This window comes from Pygoscelis adeliae, unplaced genomic scaffold (genome assembly GCF_000699105.1).
Source record: "Pygoscelis adeliae isolate BGI_AS28 unplaced genomic scaffold, ASM69910v1 Scaffold154, whole genome shotgun sequence".
Lineage (NCBI taxonomy): Eukaryota > Metazoa > Chordata > Aves > Sphenisciformes > Spheniscidae > Pygoscelis > Pygoscelis adeliae.
Genome location: NW_008825113.1, coordinates 127,995 through 142,991, shown reverse-complemented (window position 1 = coordinate 142,991; position 14,997 = coordinate 127,995). Strand labels below are relative to the sequence as shown.

The following is a 14,997-nucleotide window of genomic DNA, read 5'->3' as shown; positions in this document are numbered from 1 at the left end:
GCAGGAATCGGGCGAAAGTTTCTGTGGCTGTTGCCGTCTTGCTGCCCAAGGCCTGTGCTGCGGTACTGCCCGGAGGCCCCCTCGGAGTCGGGGCCGTGCAGGCATGTGGCCACTGGAGGAACAACGTTGGGAAGGGTGGTGGCTGGTGGGAGCCATGAGGAAGGCAGGCAGTGTGGGGCGAGCTGAGCGATAGGTGAAGCAGCTGGCTAAGAGCTGGCACCTTGGGGAGGTGTAGAGGAGGGCACGAGGAAAGCGGACATAGTGGTGGCGTGTGGCCAGCAGCCAGGTGAGGGGAGAAGGACTGTATCTGCAGTCACCGGTGTCTAGATTCAGGTATAAGCTGTGTTTTAAATAAAACCTCCTGGTGTACACACAACGGCTTCCCCCCTCCCCCCCCGCTCCAAGTATAAAAACTGTTATATGTTCCTAAACTTTACAGTGTTTGAATGCCACAGTGCAGTTAATAGCCCTGGGTGACCGGGGGGAACAAGGGTGGGGAGAGGGCACAGGGATCAGTGCTGCTCGGAGGAGAAGACAAAGGCTGGGTTTGTAGGCTGGTGGGAATGCGCCAGATAAGAGAGAGAGGAAGAGGATGAGAAACTGATGTAGGAAGCAGTGGGTCAGGGGTGAGGGGCTGCGAAAGGCACACCTCGGGGTCTGGCTGCGGGGGCAGAGCGAAACGGCACGGTTAAAGGAGTTCACGATGCTGCAAGGGTGGAGAGAAGGTGCAGCTCAGCAGAATAGGCTGGGATTATTCCTAAGCACCTCATAGCCTTTTTTTGGTATGCAATGTTGTTAGTGAAACTCTGGCTTGGTTAATGGAAATGGCTCGTTGTGGGGTGGGTTGCTGTGCTCGCAGGACAAGATGGGATGTTCCCCACAGGTGCTGAAGCCAAACCAGCAATCTGCCGTAGAGACTGGTTGGGAAAAACACAGAGGAAACTGTTTTGAGCAGCATTGGTGGTGTTGAGGGAGCATAGCTGTGGTGGTGTTGAGGGAGCATGGCTGGGGCCGACTTCAGCCTGCTCCCTGTTTCTCTTGGCTTACTTTTCAGGAAAAAAAACCACCCTTTTTTTTTTTTTTTAAATTTTTTTTTAATGCACCGGGACTGAGTTGCTGTTGAAGGGGATGGTATTATCCCACCACTTCCTTTTCTGGGCCCCGTATTCCTACTACCTTGCTTGTGTCTCCCAGCGCTCCCAGGCCACGTGGCTGAAAAATGACCTGGTTTCATCAGATGCGTTTTCGGGCAGCTTGATTTGACCGACACATGGGTGCAGCCATGCTCGGGTGGCATGAAGGAGCCAGTGGGAATGTGCAGCCCTGGGTTGTGCTGTCCTTTTCATGATCTTGGTTTGAACTAATAGTGAAAGTGTACTCTGAGTGACATCTCCTGCTCTTCAGTTTTAGTATTACTGTCAATATTCAGTTGGTGGGGTGATCAGCACAGACAAAACCGCCTTGCGGATCCCATTTGTCTTAATCCTTCCTTTCCTCTCAGTGTGCATTCCAGTTAGTGCTCCTCAAGTGGAGCTGCTGCGAGATGAGTCAAAAAGCATCTGTAAGTGCCACTGTTATATTAATACCTGTACATAAAGGCCAAGTTTCTCGAGAGCGCTGCCTGCTCCGTGGGCTTGTCCCTGGCCTGTAGCGTCAGACCTGCTGAGAGCTGTGTGTTTAGAAGGCTGGGCTGATGTTCTCACGGAGATAGAGCTGTCTTGCTGGCAAATGCTGCATAGCTGGGGTTTAGACTTGCTAATAGTGACTAAACTATGAGTTGTCAAGAATGTGTTGGAGGTGTGATATGAGGAAAAAAATGGGATGAGGTAAGAGACAGGTCTTGGGCAAGAGTACAGAAGAGGGTACCGCAGTGAAAGAGAGAGGATATCCCTGGCAGGTGAATGGCAAAATAGCATTAAAACAGGGTTTCAGTATTAGATGTAGAAGATGATGATTCAACAAATGTATTATAGACATATCATGAAGGGATAGGCCTGTAGGAACAGTGCACTTGGAATAAATGAAACAGAAGTGTTTTAGCTCTAGGTTTTTTTTTTTTAGGCAAGAGGAGGGTGTGTTGCTGAGACATGGAGACAGCTCGATGGTGGCTCAGTTTGCTGACAAAAGCAGTGGGTTGGCATGAATAGTGTTGGGCACAGGAAGGGCTGTGGGCAGCTGACAGTGCCCGTGAGGTAAGAACGTACATGCGGTTTGGGGGGATCAGAGGCAGAAGAGAGCAGGATGGGATGATTTCCCCCTGCCAGCAGCGTGGTATGCTAGTGTGGTTTTACCCTACCACCCCAGCCCCAAGTTTTAGGGCAAATCACTGAAATATAGATGGTGGGTTTTTCCATCCGTGCATGTGTCCGTGTTTCTTGTTTTCCTCTCATTTTGTCCTTTTGCCATCTCTGCTCTTGGGAGCTCCCCTTCTGACTGCTCTGCTCTAGACGGGCTCTTTGCCCTTTAGCTTGTTAGACTCGTACTGCCGTCGTCACTTCTGAAGCGACCCTGATCCTTATGAGCATGCCACGGGTTCCCTCTGCCCTGCACTCCTCAGGAGGGGATTGAACAGACCCCTTGATTGCGCAAGTTGTCTTTTTGATAGCATCGCTTAGAGACGGGGTGCTAGGGAGATAGCATAACCAGCTCTTTCCACTGCACTTCAGAGGGGTGGCTATTAAAAGCTGAGCTAGGAAGCTTGACAGGGTAGTGCAAGCTACGTGATGGTTGCTTTTTTTTCCAGATTTGCAGCAAGATAGGAGAAGCATTTGGACGTGACCTGTCTATAGCCTGCGATAATTTCTGCACTGGCAAACAGGGACAGAGATAAAGCAATGGAGAGCTAAGAGCTAAATCTCTTCTGTACAAATGCTAGGAGCATATGTAATAGGATTGTTGAATTGGAGTTACATGTTTTCAAGGATAAGTACTGTATGATGATACCGTACTGTTGCAGCCATTCTTAAATCAGAAAAAAGGACTGGGGATTTACAGTAGTTGTTGGGGACGCTTGGGTTTCACTACGAGCTTCTAGAATAGTGAAAGAGAAGAAAAGGCCTTTGCAGATAAGACAAAATGGATCCTGAAGAAGGCTGGAGCTCCAATTGAGGGGAGTTCTGGGGGGAGAAACAGGAGCGTTCTGACCTCAATATAGTCAGGTACCACAGATTTTTCTCACACAAAATACAAAGGTAAGGAAACTGTTTGTAGCTTTTCTAGCAGAACTTTGGTTAATTTACATGGAAAAATTTTAATTAAAAAAAAAACATTCATTTGTTTTTCTGTGGGCCTTTCAAAAGACGCATTAAAAACTGTGCACATCCCAGCCTCTGTTAAATACATATTATTGAAGCTACAGTTTTAAGCAACCTAAACTTAGAAGATGTCAGAACTGAGGTTGTCTGCCTAATCTTAACTTGTCCTCTTCACATGCGAACGTTTTGATGCAGTGTTTAATGACAGGACACCTCCTGCCTTGCCTGCAGCACATTTGCTTCCCGGCAGGGCTGGCGGTGGTGGGCACAAAGTGAGGGCTGCCTCCGACCCTGGTTTTTTTGCAAGAGGGACTCAAGGATGGGGAAGAGGGGCAGGCTTTTTGTTGCTGTTGCTCTCTAGTTTGGGAAGCCTGGGGTCTGCTTCTCCTAGGGACTTGCTGGCCTGGATGGATAAAAGTCTGGTCTGGGCTTGGTCTGGCTCATGGTCCGTGTGTCTGTCACTTGTGCTCTTGAGCCCCTAGCCAGGCGAGGGAGGGAAATGCCTCACGTCAGAGGGAGCTGCTTTTGGGGCAGACGTCTGTGGTAGAGGAGGGGCTGGCTTTTGTGGGGTGGGAGAAGGATTTTGGCACGCGTGCTCCATGAGGGCTGCTGGTGTTTGGTGTGAGCGTGCCTGAGGAGCTGGTCTGCACTGAGCACGTGGCGATTGAAGCTCTCCAAAGCTGCTGCCGACCTGAGTGCTGGACCGAGGCCAGTGCAGCCTCTCCTCGGGGCTTTCCGCACCCCTCTGAAGGCGGTGGGAAACGGGGGAAGTGCCCGGCCCAGCCCTGGGTATCAACGCAGATTTTAATCGTAGTGGAACGACAGTTCTGCCCGTCATTAGGATTCACGCCAGCATGTTTTAAGACTTCCAAACTGATACCCTTTGTGCACGTGCACAGATAAAATTTCCCAGAAAGGTTGCTCATCTACTGTCGGTCCTGCCTGAACTCCTTATAGACATAGTCCCTCTCCTGCCAAGTCCTCCTTGCTCCACAAGGTGTGTGTGGGGACCCTATTTTTAGCTCAGTTTCTGCCTGTTTTACAGGGAAAGCATTTCTTTCTTGAAAACCCGGCTGCGCTGAGAGAAAGCGACAACCAACACAAGTAACCGAGACTTTTTGGTAAATGGACGAATGACTTTGTCCTGGCCCAGCAACTGGTGGGAGACTCTCTTAGCCGACATGAAGGTGGATCGGGACCTGGGCTGAATATTTGAAGCTGCTGCCTAATGCCTGATGAGGGTCCTGCTCCAGCCTCTGCTCCAGCCTCGCCGCCTTTTGCCCTGGGTGGCATGGTGGCAAGCAGGCTGTGATGGGAAGCCTACCAGCTCTATTTCTAGTTCGGCTAAGGGGATTGCTACTGTTTCTTGCTTTTTGTTGTTGCAGTTGCTAATCCTGCAGGCAGGCTGATCATTTCTGTGTGTTCTTGGCTTTTATTTTTGTTTACTTTTTGATGAAAATCCCCTTTTTGTGCTTTTTGTTTTGGTTTTCCCCACCCCATCCCTGCCAGTGCTGGTGTGAATAAATGGGAAGGTGCCTTATCTTACCTGCAGCATACCGGAGCCTTACTTTACCTGCTGTATATTGAAGGGAGATGCCTTTATTTCTGTGAGTGGGAAACCGTGTTGGGTTGCTGGGACAGGGGAGGTGTTGCTGTACATCTGAGACGTGGTTCCAGGCCCCAGCTCTATTGCAGAGGGCGACCTGGCATCCCTCCAGGGCAGTTGGTGGAGCTTGTGCGGAGTTTGGTGGATCCTTGCGGAGCAACCCTGGCTCGAGGAGGTTTTCATCTGAGAGCTGCTGCACGGGGCAATGCTGCAGGATTCGGGCCGTTTGCTTCAGGCAGCTCGCTCCTCTTTTTCAGCTGTGTTGCTCTTTGACCGTAGCGGATATATTGTCAACTAGCAAAAGACTGTTCATGTTGAATTACGGGCGCATAAAACAGCGGCAAGCTTTTAATTGGGCAGCTATTCAGAAAGCAGGTACTTCCTATCAGGGTTTAAGTTGCCAAATTCATCAGGGCATTTCAACTTCTTGCATTTTAAATTTCCTGATCCTAAAGAACAAAGTAATTTTCTCAGCGTTGGAGGCTGACATCTGCTTACAGGGATTAAGTGTGTTCCTGTAGCAGCGGGCACAGATTTTCTTTGTGGAAGGGGATATACTGAAGAGAGTATTAAACCCTGGTACAAGTTCCTGTACTGGGATGGAAATTGCTTTGCAGGTTTGGAGGGAGGCATGTCGGAGCTTGCTTATTTATTTGGCAGATGTCTGATGATGTTACATCATCTACAACACTTAGAGCCTGCGAGGGTTTTGAAAGGGCTCAGTGTGTTGTGGTGGGTCAAATGGCAATGGGAAGCTTTCCTCTTCCCATTTTCTTGTTGTGGGAAAACAACCATTTTAATAACGAGCCGTCAGCAAGCTCTCCCTCCCACAAGCCCGTGTTTTGAGGTGATGTGAAGAGGGTTGGTCGGGAAGAAGGGCCGTAGAAAATCTCAGTTGGACGGTGCTCAGGGAGTCGTCAACCAGCTCATGATTCCAATCTCTGAACAGCGTGCGGTGATGATATTTGCTGGGAATAAGTGACCTTTTACTACTTTAGTTGGACAGGCATTCTAGAGATTTATTTTTTAAATGATTTCTGTTTTACTACTTTAAACCTATGTCAGCGCTTCCCATTTATTGTTTTGTGAGAGCCAGACTAAACCAAATTTGGCCCCCAAGCATAATTTTGCTGACAGCATGCAATCAGGAGCCAAGCTTTTTATAAAACTCAAGATCAATAGAAATGGTAAACCCAAGTCCAGTGGAAGGAGTTGCTTTTAGACAAGTAAATGTTCCCTGCAGGACCGGCAGCCCCAGATACTGCAGCCCTGAGCGCCTGGAGCTGACCGACTGCAAACCAAAGAGAAACTGACTTACTTGGGTTTTGTGGCTCTGGCAAAGTATAAACAGCAACAAATAGCGAGAAGCAATTTGGATTTGAATTATTTTCCCCCCTGCCTTAATAGGTCGAGGTGATGTTAGTAACAAAAATCTGGCCAGCTCTTTGGCTGCCATAGTTTGGCAGAGGTCTGTTGCGGGTAATGAGGGTCATGCAGATTAACACCAGCTGTGTGCATCTGGCTCAGTGTTTGAAGTTGACCTGCTAATCTTTCTCTTCCATTCCAGAAGCTACGCGGGACAACAAATGTTTCCCTACCTTCCTACTTACTTCCGTAACGCCCTCATGTGAGTAATGACCAGAGAGGTTTTGGTAAAGACTTTTACTGTTATATCTGTTTGCAGCTCCTGCCCACCCTCCTCCTGCTCTGCTTACTTGTCTCTTCGTTTCTCTGTCCTAGGGCAGTGCTCCATAGCCTGCAGAGGAGAACGAGTGGTCTCTTAGAAATAAAAATGTTAAGGCTTTTTTTGAAACACGCAATGTAATACATAGTGAGATGTTTGTACGAAAAATCATGTCAGCAGCTGCATGTTTATCAAAGGAAGTATATTCAGAAATGTTTATAGAAACATGACAGCACTAAATCTGGATAGTTGGTCACTAATCTTTACAAAGATACAAAACTGATTAAATAAAAAAATTCCCCTGAGGCACCCTGTAACTTGCAATATATGTATGACCCAGGCTTTTAAAGGCTCCTCTCCTGCCCTCATTCTTCTCCACACTTCCTCCATGTGGTCACTCCAAATTGCTGCCAGCTGGCCTATTTCTCATGTGTGTGTGTTTGTGCTGCTTCTAATTTTTGACCTTTCAAAGACACAGACAAAATCTGTGGCTTATGCAAATCTTTGAATTTGCAGCCAGCCCAGTAGTGGGAAGAAAGTACAGGGAGTTTAAACCGCAGAAGGGAACAGATTCTGTTCTTTAGTGCCTCATTCTTGACCATAGACCCTAGCGTGCCTATAAATGAGTTGAAGACTTGCCTGTTGTGTCTGAGGTTTTCTTACCTCCACGTTGCCTTCTACCCTTATTTCAGATGTCAGGATAGGTTTCTTCTGCTGCGTTTTCAGCTTGACAAATATGATCCGTTTTGTTTGTTGCAGGGTAAGTTTTTTTTTCAACTGAGTGGTTTTGTAGTGTGGTACCTTCATAGAGACAAAAACAGAACAAAAAAATTGATTTTAAAAAAAAGTCAGCATTGTAGAGAAAGAAGAATGAAGCTAAAGACTGATATATCATCAAACGGCATGCCCCAGTATGCGAATACATGGCAGAACAGTCAGTTAACAGAAAATGACAGTGAAATTGGGTGATATTTCCAGTTTCCCTAGAGTGAAAGCACATGCAGTTTACAATGGATAATGAAATGTTATGGTTTTTATGTCTAATACGTTAATTTTGCCAGCGCAGTAATCCCGAGGTTCCAATCCACCACAAGGCTGACATTTATGTTATAAAGAGATGCACAGACATTTATTGAGTATATAGACTGACAGTGCATCTTAATTAAAAAAAAAAAAAAAAGGGAAAGGTTTCCTCTTCATTCTCTCTTCCCTTCTCTCCCATTTCATCATATCAAGTATTGACTAATGTCAAAGGGGCTGTTGCCCTGAAGGCTGTTGCACCTTTCATGGCAAAGCCAAAAGTTAATTCTTTTGTTTTTTGGGGGTGGGGGGGGAGGGAAGGGGAATATTTTCATATAGTGTGACATATATGACATGTCATGTATTTTCATATAAGTGTGACATTTTCATGCTTGTGTGCGGCTTGCGTTTTGTAAGAGCAAGTCTTCAGCATTTCCAGCTTGGAGCATCCTGCCCTGTCACACAGCTGCATCGTCAGGGTGGTTGTGAATCAGACCAAGGTACTGATCCAGTATATAAACTGTGCACTGCAGTATATAAACCGTGTAGCCTTTGCCCAGTTAGCCGTAAGCCAGCCCCATTTCCCTGCCGTGCTTTGCTGCTGAGTGGTGGAGGCACGGCTCTGAGCTTGAGATATCCTTTTAATCGGGGCCATGTGTTCCTGCTCCTCTCCTTGCAGCGGCACAGGTGCCTTCCTGATTGCACAGTAAACAAGTTCAGGGAGCCAAAATGGCCAGAAAATAAAAATGTGTTTTTTTGGCCAGCTGTGTTTTGTGAGCTTGGGGTGCTGGAAGAGGGCTGGTGGCTGACCGGAGGTGGAAACATGTGGGCAGGACCTGGCAGCCCTGATGTGGAGTATTTTAAGTGGGGCGAGGAGGGGCTGGGATGGGGAGCAGGTGGCTGCCTGGGGTGCTGTTGGCCAACAGTGCACATCCTTCCTCTTCATCCCCACCTCTTGGTGGGGAAGAGATGGCTCAGATGATGTGTGAAATTACAGCCATAGCCATAGCAGCCCCCGAATACATTGATTTTGACTGAAAGCCCAGCTTGGAGACACTGCATTTAATACAGGTGCATCAGAGATCTTGCTGTCCTTTACTGCAAGCTCTGCTCTAGTTGACTTAACAGTGAAGGTGTGCTGTGGCTAGTGCACATCCTTATTTTAATTAATGAAGTTTCGGTGTGATGAGTTGAAAGGTGCTAGGGTGGATACAGCCACCTACATTTCCTTTGGCATGTTTCTTTATTATCTCGCAGAACCTCTGACTGCTCACCTGCACCAGAGTGCTAGTTAGCAGCAGTCTCCCCAGCTTTCGGTGCCTGTTGAAGTAAAGATGTGTCACCATTCACTCCTACGTAGCAAAACCCTATAAGCATGATGATCAGCTTTAAGCAGGTACCGGAGCTCTGGTTAAAATCAAGGGCATTTTTCAGGTGTCTAAAGTCAATCCTGTGGCTAAGTCTTTTGCTGAGGAGCGACAGACAGTTTCTGAGGCTGCCTGAAAGGCTTTGCTGCACCTTGCTTAACGAGAGCAAAAGGGAGAAGTAGAGGTCATGGGCAGCCCATGAAGCACAACTTCAACAGGATTTCCTCTTGTGCAGAGCCAGTTTTTCTTAGTTCATGAGAGATGTCCCTTGGAAGCTTTGACACGGAGGGGAAGACTTCTTTTGCGGCCTGGTGCTTCCTACCACTGTCTTCGATCTCTCCTTGCCAGTGCATTGGGACAATTTATCCCAGTACTGGGAAGCCAGCCATTTCCCAGCACTTTTGGACTCTGAAGGCTGATTGAAGAGAGGGAAACAGTTTAATGAAACATTTTGCAAAGCTTGGACCTCTTCACGGTGTACTTTGGACCAGTCTTCCTGATTCTCCTGGTATTGACCTGAGGTCTCGGGCACTGAGCTGCCGTGGAGAGGGCTCCTGCTTGTAAGAGGCTGCTACTTGTTCTGCAGCATTCACATCCTTGGCTCACAGCACCCTGCTTCTGACACGGGTGTCTCTCTGAGTGCTTTAGTGCATCCTGCTTCTGAACTATGCATCTGTATGCTGCCTGCAATGAATAATTTCTCAATTGTTGTTACTGCACAAATATGCAACCACACTCAGAGGTCTGCCCCTGCTTTCCCTGTTCTAGGGCACGTACAGCTGGGGCTCTCTGCTCTTTGGTCTCTGCCCTTCTGCGTCATCTGGCTGTGTCATTTTTGAGGAGGTCTGAGGACAAAGGAGGTGTCTTGGAACCTGTTCAGTGCTCTCATGGCCTCAGCAATCCGTGTCATTAGGATCCTTCACTCCAAAGCCCGGTGATAGGTAACCCTTCCTTGCCAGCTATGGGGTTGTGCTTTTTTGCTGTGGATTTTAGAGCTTCTTCACTTGTGTCCTGCAAGACGATGTCCCAGGAGATACCTGCTTTAGGGACCAGCCAGAGATCCATGCTGAGAGTTGGGTGGAGAGTGAAGAAGAGGAGGCATCTCCTTGGAGAGGCTCTGGATCACTCATGCATCACCCTCACCTAATGGGAAGAGTGCAGGAGACCTGAGGCCTTCTGTGCTTTTTATTCTGCTTTTGCAGGGGTCTCTTCAGGACTTTCATCCGTGGCTGATGTAGGAGGCTCCCTTTTCCTGCGGCTGACTGTGTCATTGAAACACGCGAGAAGATTGGTGATCACATCCTCTGTGCTGGCCCAGCTTCAGCTGGCCTGACCTCGGCTGGCCTCCAGATAGCTCAGCTGGTTTTCACAGAGCCCTGAAATATGGAACGTGGTCATTTAAGTTTGAAGAGTTCCCTTATCTGCTGAGTGTGGCTACAGTGGGGGAAGTAGGCCAAGTTATAAAAGTGATTTCTTCCAGTTACTGAGCACAGCATTCTTGACATACTTAAGCATACAATCTCTGATTACTGCTTTTGTGCAATTAATGCAACTGATGAAACTGAACTATTTTATTGCTCTGCAACGTATTTCTATGTTCTCCATGCCGTTGCCCTATTTATTGCCACTTTAATACAAACCCACCACTATTGATACCATGCAGCTATCCCACTGTGTATTAATCAGGGTTTTCTGGGGGGCGTGGGTGTAAAAGAGGGTGAGAAATAACTTTGGTTGCACAGACTTATGCAGAGAAGGATCTGCCCTGATACGCTGATATCTCCCAGAGCTTCTTACAGTTGGAACAGTGACAGCAGGCAGCATTGCAGTCCGCCCCCCAAATGTTGTGTTTAATCACAGATCAGGCTTTAATGTTCAAGTAGCAGACAAATACTGAAAAGCCTCATAAGAAATAAAAGGAACAGGCAGGACTTTAAAGGGGGGAGGGTGGGAAGTACAAATGAGGAAAACTAATCAGCAGTTCTAGAACAATTATGATGTTCAGAGTATGAGACTTTTGCCAGTAAAAGAGACCAGATCTTTGCCCTTGAGCTTGCTGAAGAAGTTAATCTGTAAATGAACTCTTAGTCTTAGGGATCACTCAGAGAAATTATGCATCACTGAGCGTTCAAAAACACATTTGTGCAAGTATAAAGGCAAGGTCAAGTGGCAGTGGAGTCAGAAGCTGCAGGCTCAGGTCAGACCTTAATGCAGGTCTTCCAAAGGTGAGCATTTAACACCATGAATGTATACCTGTGTATACCTATGTACGTATTGTCTGTCATTGTTGCCACCGGTTTGCAATTACTCAGGAGTGGGCTCGCAGGAGCAGGGCCGTTGTTCGAGTATCACAAACCTTATACTCTTTGCCTGCTTTGTCCATAATGAGCTGTGGCCTTCTTCCAAATAGTAGTTTGGAACAAGATTTGGAGACTCTTGTCTCCAAATTTACTGGTATCAAAAGAAAGCCAAGACTTCAAACTGCAATTCGGAGAAGACACTTCAGTTGCTTCGTGCTTTTCTCCTGCTCTTGTTCTGCACCTCCTTTCCTTGCCTGCTAACCATGAAAAAGAGCCAGCTTTTAAACAGCGTTTCCTGGTCATGCTTCTCAGTTTCTTGTTTTCTTAATAAAGGTAGTCTGAATAATTTTTTGTAATTTTGATGCTTTTCAAAGCAAAATGCACCAGTGGCATTTCTCAATACTATCCTATCTTAGCATGCCTCTGCCATGCTTTGCTCTTGGCCTCCAGCTATGTATAGAAATCCCCCAGATTTGTTCAGTTGTGGGTTGGGAACAAGGGAGTAGAGAGAGGTGTGCTCTGCAGACTGCTATGGACTCACAGGAGGTTGCCATCCTGCTGCCACTGGGTAGTACTATAAACCTCTGTTGGAAGTCAGCAGCTTTCAGGTTTGCTGGTGAAACTGTTTTTGTGAGTGCTTCTGCTGTTTCGGCACTCAGTGTCGTCCAGTTTAGCAGAGACCTGTTTGCTTAAGCGTGTCTTCAGCTTCATTGGATTGAAATGGGTTGGGGGTGCTGTGGCTGGCCCTATAGCTAGGTTGGTAGGCATGTTTGGCAGAAAGTGTAGAAGGAGGAGGATCCAGCAGTCACATCCATGGGCATGGTTTGACTGGATCAAACCCTTCCACAAGCTGTGAGGAAGCTTCAAGACAGCGTAGCTGGGTGGACCCAGCACTGATGAAAGGCTTATCTCCTCTTGATGTGGAGTTTTGCCCTCTCTGCCAGGCATTGTCCTGGGCATTTGATTGACCAGTGTTTGGGAGGGTGCCCCTGAGCCTGGGGTCAATGAGTCGCTCAGGTGGGAAGGGACATGTGGGGGTCTCTGGTCCAACCCCCTGTCCAAAGCAGGGCCAGCTCTGGGACCAGACCAGGCTGCTCAGGGCTCTTTTCCAGGCAGGTCTTGAAAACTTCCAAGGATGGAGCCTGCACAGCCTCTCTAGAAAACATGATCCCACTTCACTTTTCACCTTGAGCATTTTTACAGTGAAGATCTCTGTATATGCAGACAAAACTGCCGGTGATTCACTTCATGACCACTGTAACATGGTGTACCTAGACTTGGCATGGGCACCACCAATATGGAAGCCTGACAGAGACCACAGATGGGCACAAACCATGCCTTGAAATTAAAGCTTTGTTCATTGTGAGGAGTGCAGCCCTGGCAAACAAGTAGACAGTAATACAGTTATACGAGAAGGTGTGTCCTGGCAGTGGAGGAGGGGAGTACAAATAGGAAAAGTAGAAAAATAGCATGTACTTTCTGATAAAATTGTGTTTGTCTTTCAGTGGAATAAATGATGGTGGGTTTTTAAAAGGGAAGAAGACCTCTAAAGTAGCTAGAACAAGTTAATTGGAAAAGGAGAAAAAGGGAAGGCACTAAGACATCAACCAGAGAGCCATATCTCCTTAAATCTCTGTGAGACCTCTGGGGGATGGCAAGTCCTGTTGTGTTAGCCCTCCCTGCCAGCACAACTTGTTCTAGCTACTTCAGAGGTCTTTTTCCCTTTTAAAAAACAGTGTTTATAACCTCGAGTCATCCTGTGAAAGTCAGTGGTGGTAGCCCTCTGGGCAGAACCTGAAGTCAAGATCTCTGCTCACTTCAGAGGGCTTTGGGTCAGGCTGTGAGTGAGGGGTGTCAGGTCTGGGGCCCCTGGGAGAGAGGTATTAACTGAATGATGTGAATCCTGTGTTGTGTTCTGGTCTGGGGAGGTTGAAACCAGGTCGGGGTGGCTTTTCATTGAGGTGACATTGAGGGGAATTTTTTACCGTCTGGCTGTAAAGATTTGAAAAGAAGAGAAGAAGTAAGTTGGAGATTGTTTTCTGAAAATAAGAACATGCACAGTCAACCAGCATCTTTTATTTTTATGCAGCATGTCTAAAATAGATGCAGGTCTGCCTACTTTCTTAACATGCATCCGGCAGAAAATAATAGCAGCAGTTTGTGCTTCTGTACTGTTTCTTTCTGTGATGATCTTGGAGTACTTCACGGGGAGGACCAGCTGATGGGGAAACTGTGCCTTTAGCTTGGATCTGCCCAGTGGTCTGGTCTGCAGTGTGGCCAGCGGTGGGAAGGCATCGTGAGGGCTTGCAGCAGGAGCTTTCTGAGCTGGTCTCGTTCCCAAAGCCCGCTTTGGGCTGTGCAGGCAGCTGTGCAAGAGCATCCTTGATTTCACTGCATGCTTTTGTGGAGAGTTTGGAGAAGCAGAGTGCATGCGTCCACCTCTGCAACTCTTCATTCTCCTGCCTGTCCTGTCAGCTGGATTGCTCCCTTCCTTGACTTGTCTGCTCCCACTGCTTGACAGTGAGCTGTTGAGAAAGTGACTTGGCTTTGGATGTGCCAATCACCTCTGCACCGTGAGGGCGGAGGTGGCAGTGACAAGAGGAGGTGTGTGTGCGGACAGCATTGATGCTGCCGTGGTCTTCTCCTTCAATAAAAAACTGGGTGGGAGGGAGCAAGGGCACTTTTGGTAGCCCACTTGCTCTGGTGAAAGGTGAGAGTTGGATGTACAGGGAAGCACTGCACAGACAGAAGAAATACTGGAAGGGTGCTTTCGGTTGTGCCAGTGGAGTTGGCAGATGTTTATAGTCCATGCTTGAAGCTGCATGCTCAGTTTGCTTCCTGGCTAAGTCTGGAAAGGGGCTCAGAGTTGTTTTCTTTGGATCTGTTGGGGGTGGAGGGACTTCTTCCCCCCCCAGTTCATGTCCCCAACACATGAGGAGCCCATGGGGATTCACCTGCATGTGCTTGCGGTCAGCCTTTCTCCACCCAACGGGCGGGTGAGCGCTGGAGGGAGCAGGCAGCGCTGTCCCTGCCAGCTGTGCCCCTCCGGCTGCCGGGGCAGGGGGTGCTCTGGGGGAAGGATGGCAGAGCCAAGGGCTGCGGGTCTCCTCAGGCAGGGTGGGAGGGATGGGTGGGGATGGTGGGGAGCCGTCTGTGGCTGGTGCAGTCTCTGCTACCCGGCCTTCCCCCCCCGGCTCTGTGGCTGTGAAGAGGTTTCTCCATGAGCTGTGAGAAGGCACCTCCTCTGGGGAGAGTGGGAGTGACTGAGCCATTGAACAAAACTTTGGGCTTTGGTGTGTCATCTGTTGTGCTCCTGCAAGCAAGGGAAGAGGCTGCGTCTTGGTCTCGTGCTGGTGTAAGCTGGAATTTATCCCTAGAGTGAAAGGAGTTGCGTACATGCCAGGTAACCTGTGGTCAGCTGCTCAGTCAGCCCTGAATTCCTGAATTCGGGCCCCGAGTTCATGGCTGCAAGTGCGTTTCATCCCAGTGGCAAGGAATTGGAAAAGTGCAGCTCGGGCCAGTGCATGGAGTTGTGTGGGGCTGGGATGATAACCAAGGAGCCCCCGCTTGCTGGACTGAGCAGAGGTCTAGGAGAGAGGAGCAGTGTGGCTCATGGTCTGATGATCCAGGAGATGTAATCAGAGGGCTTCCAGTTCCCTCTTACTCTTCAATGTCCATCCCTGTGCTCAGTCAGTTGTGCACTCAGACGGATCAGAGAACCCATCTGCCCAAGCTTTGCTTCCTCCCCCCCCCCCCCCCCCCTGGG

General features: G+C 48.3%; 1 protein-coding gene across 1 annotated transcript in view; it reads right to left on the bottom strand.

Moving 5' to 3' along the window:
* SOD1 (superoxide dismutase 1, soluble) overlaps positions 1-14,997 on the bottom strand; it is a 117,150-nt gene that overhangs the window by 80,943 nt on the left and 21,210 nt on the right. Inside the window, exon 2 of the mRNA XM_009328010.1 lies at positions 7,208-7,345. Coding sequence (XP_009326285.1) covers positions 7,208-7,345 — 138 coding nt within the window. The remainder of the gene's footprint in view (positions 1-7,207; positions 7,346-14,997) is intronic.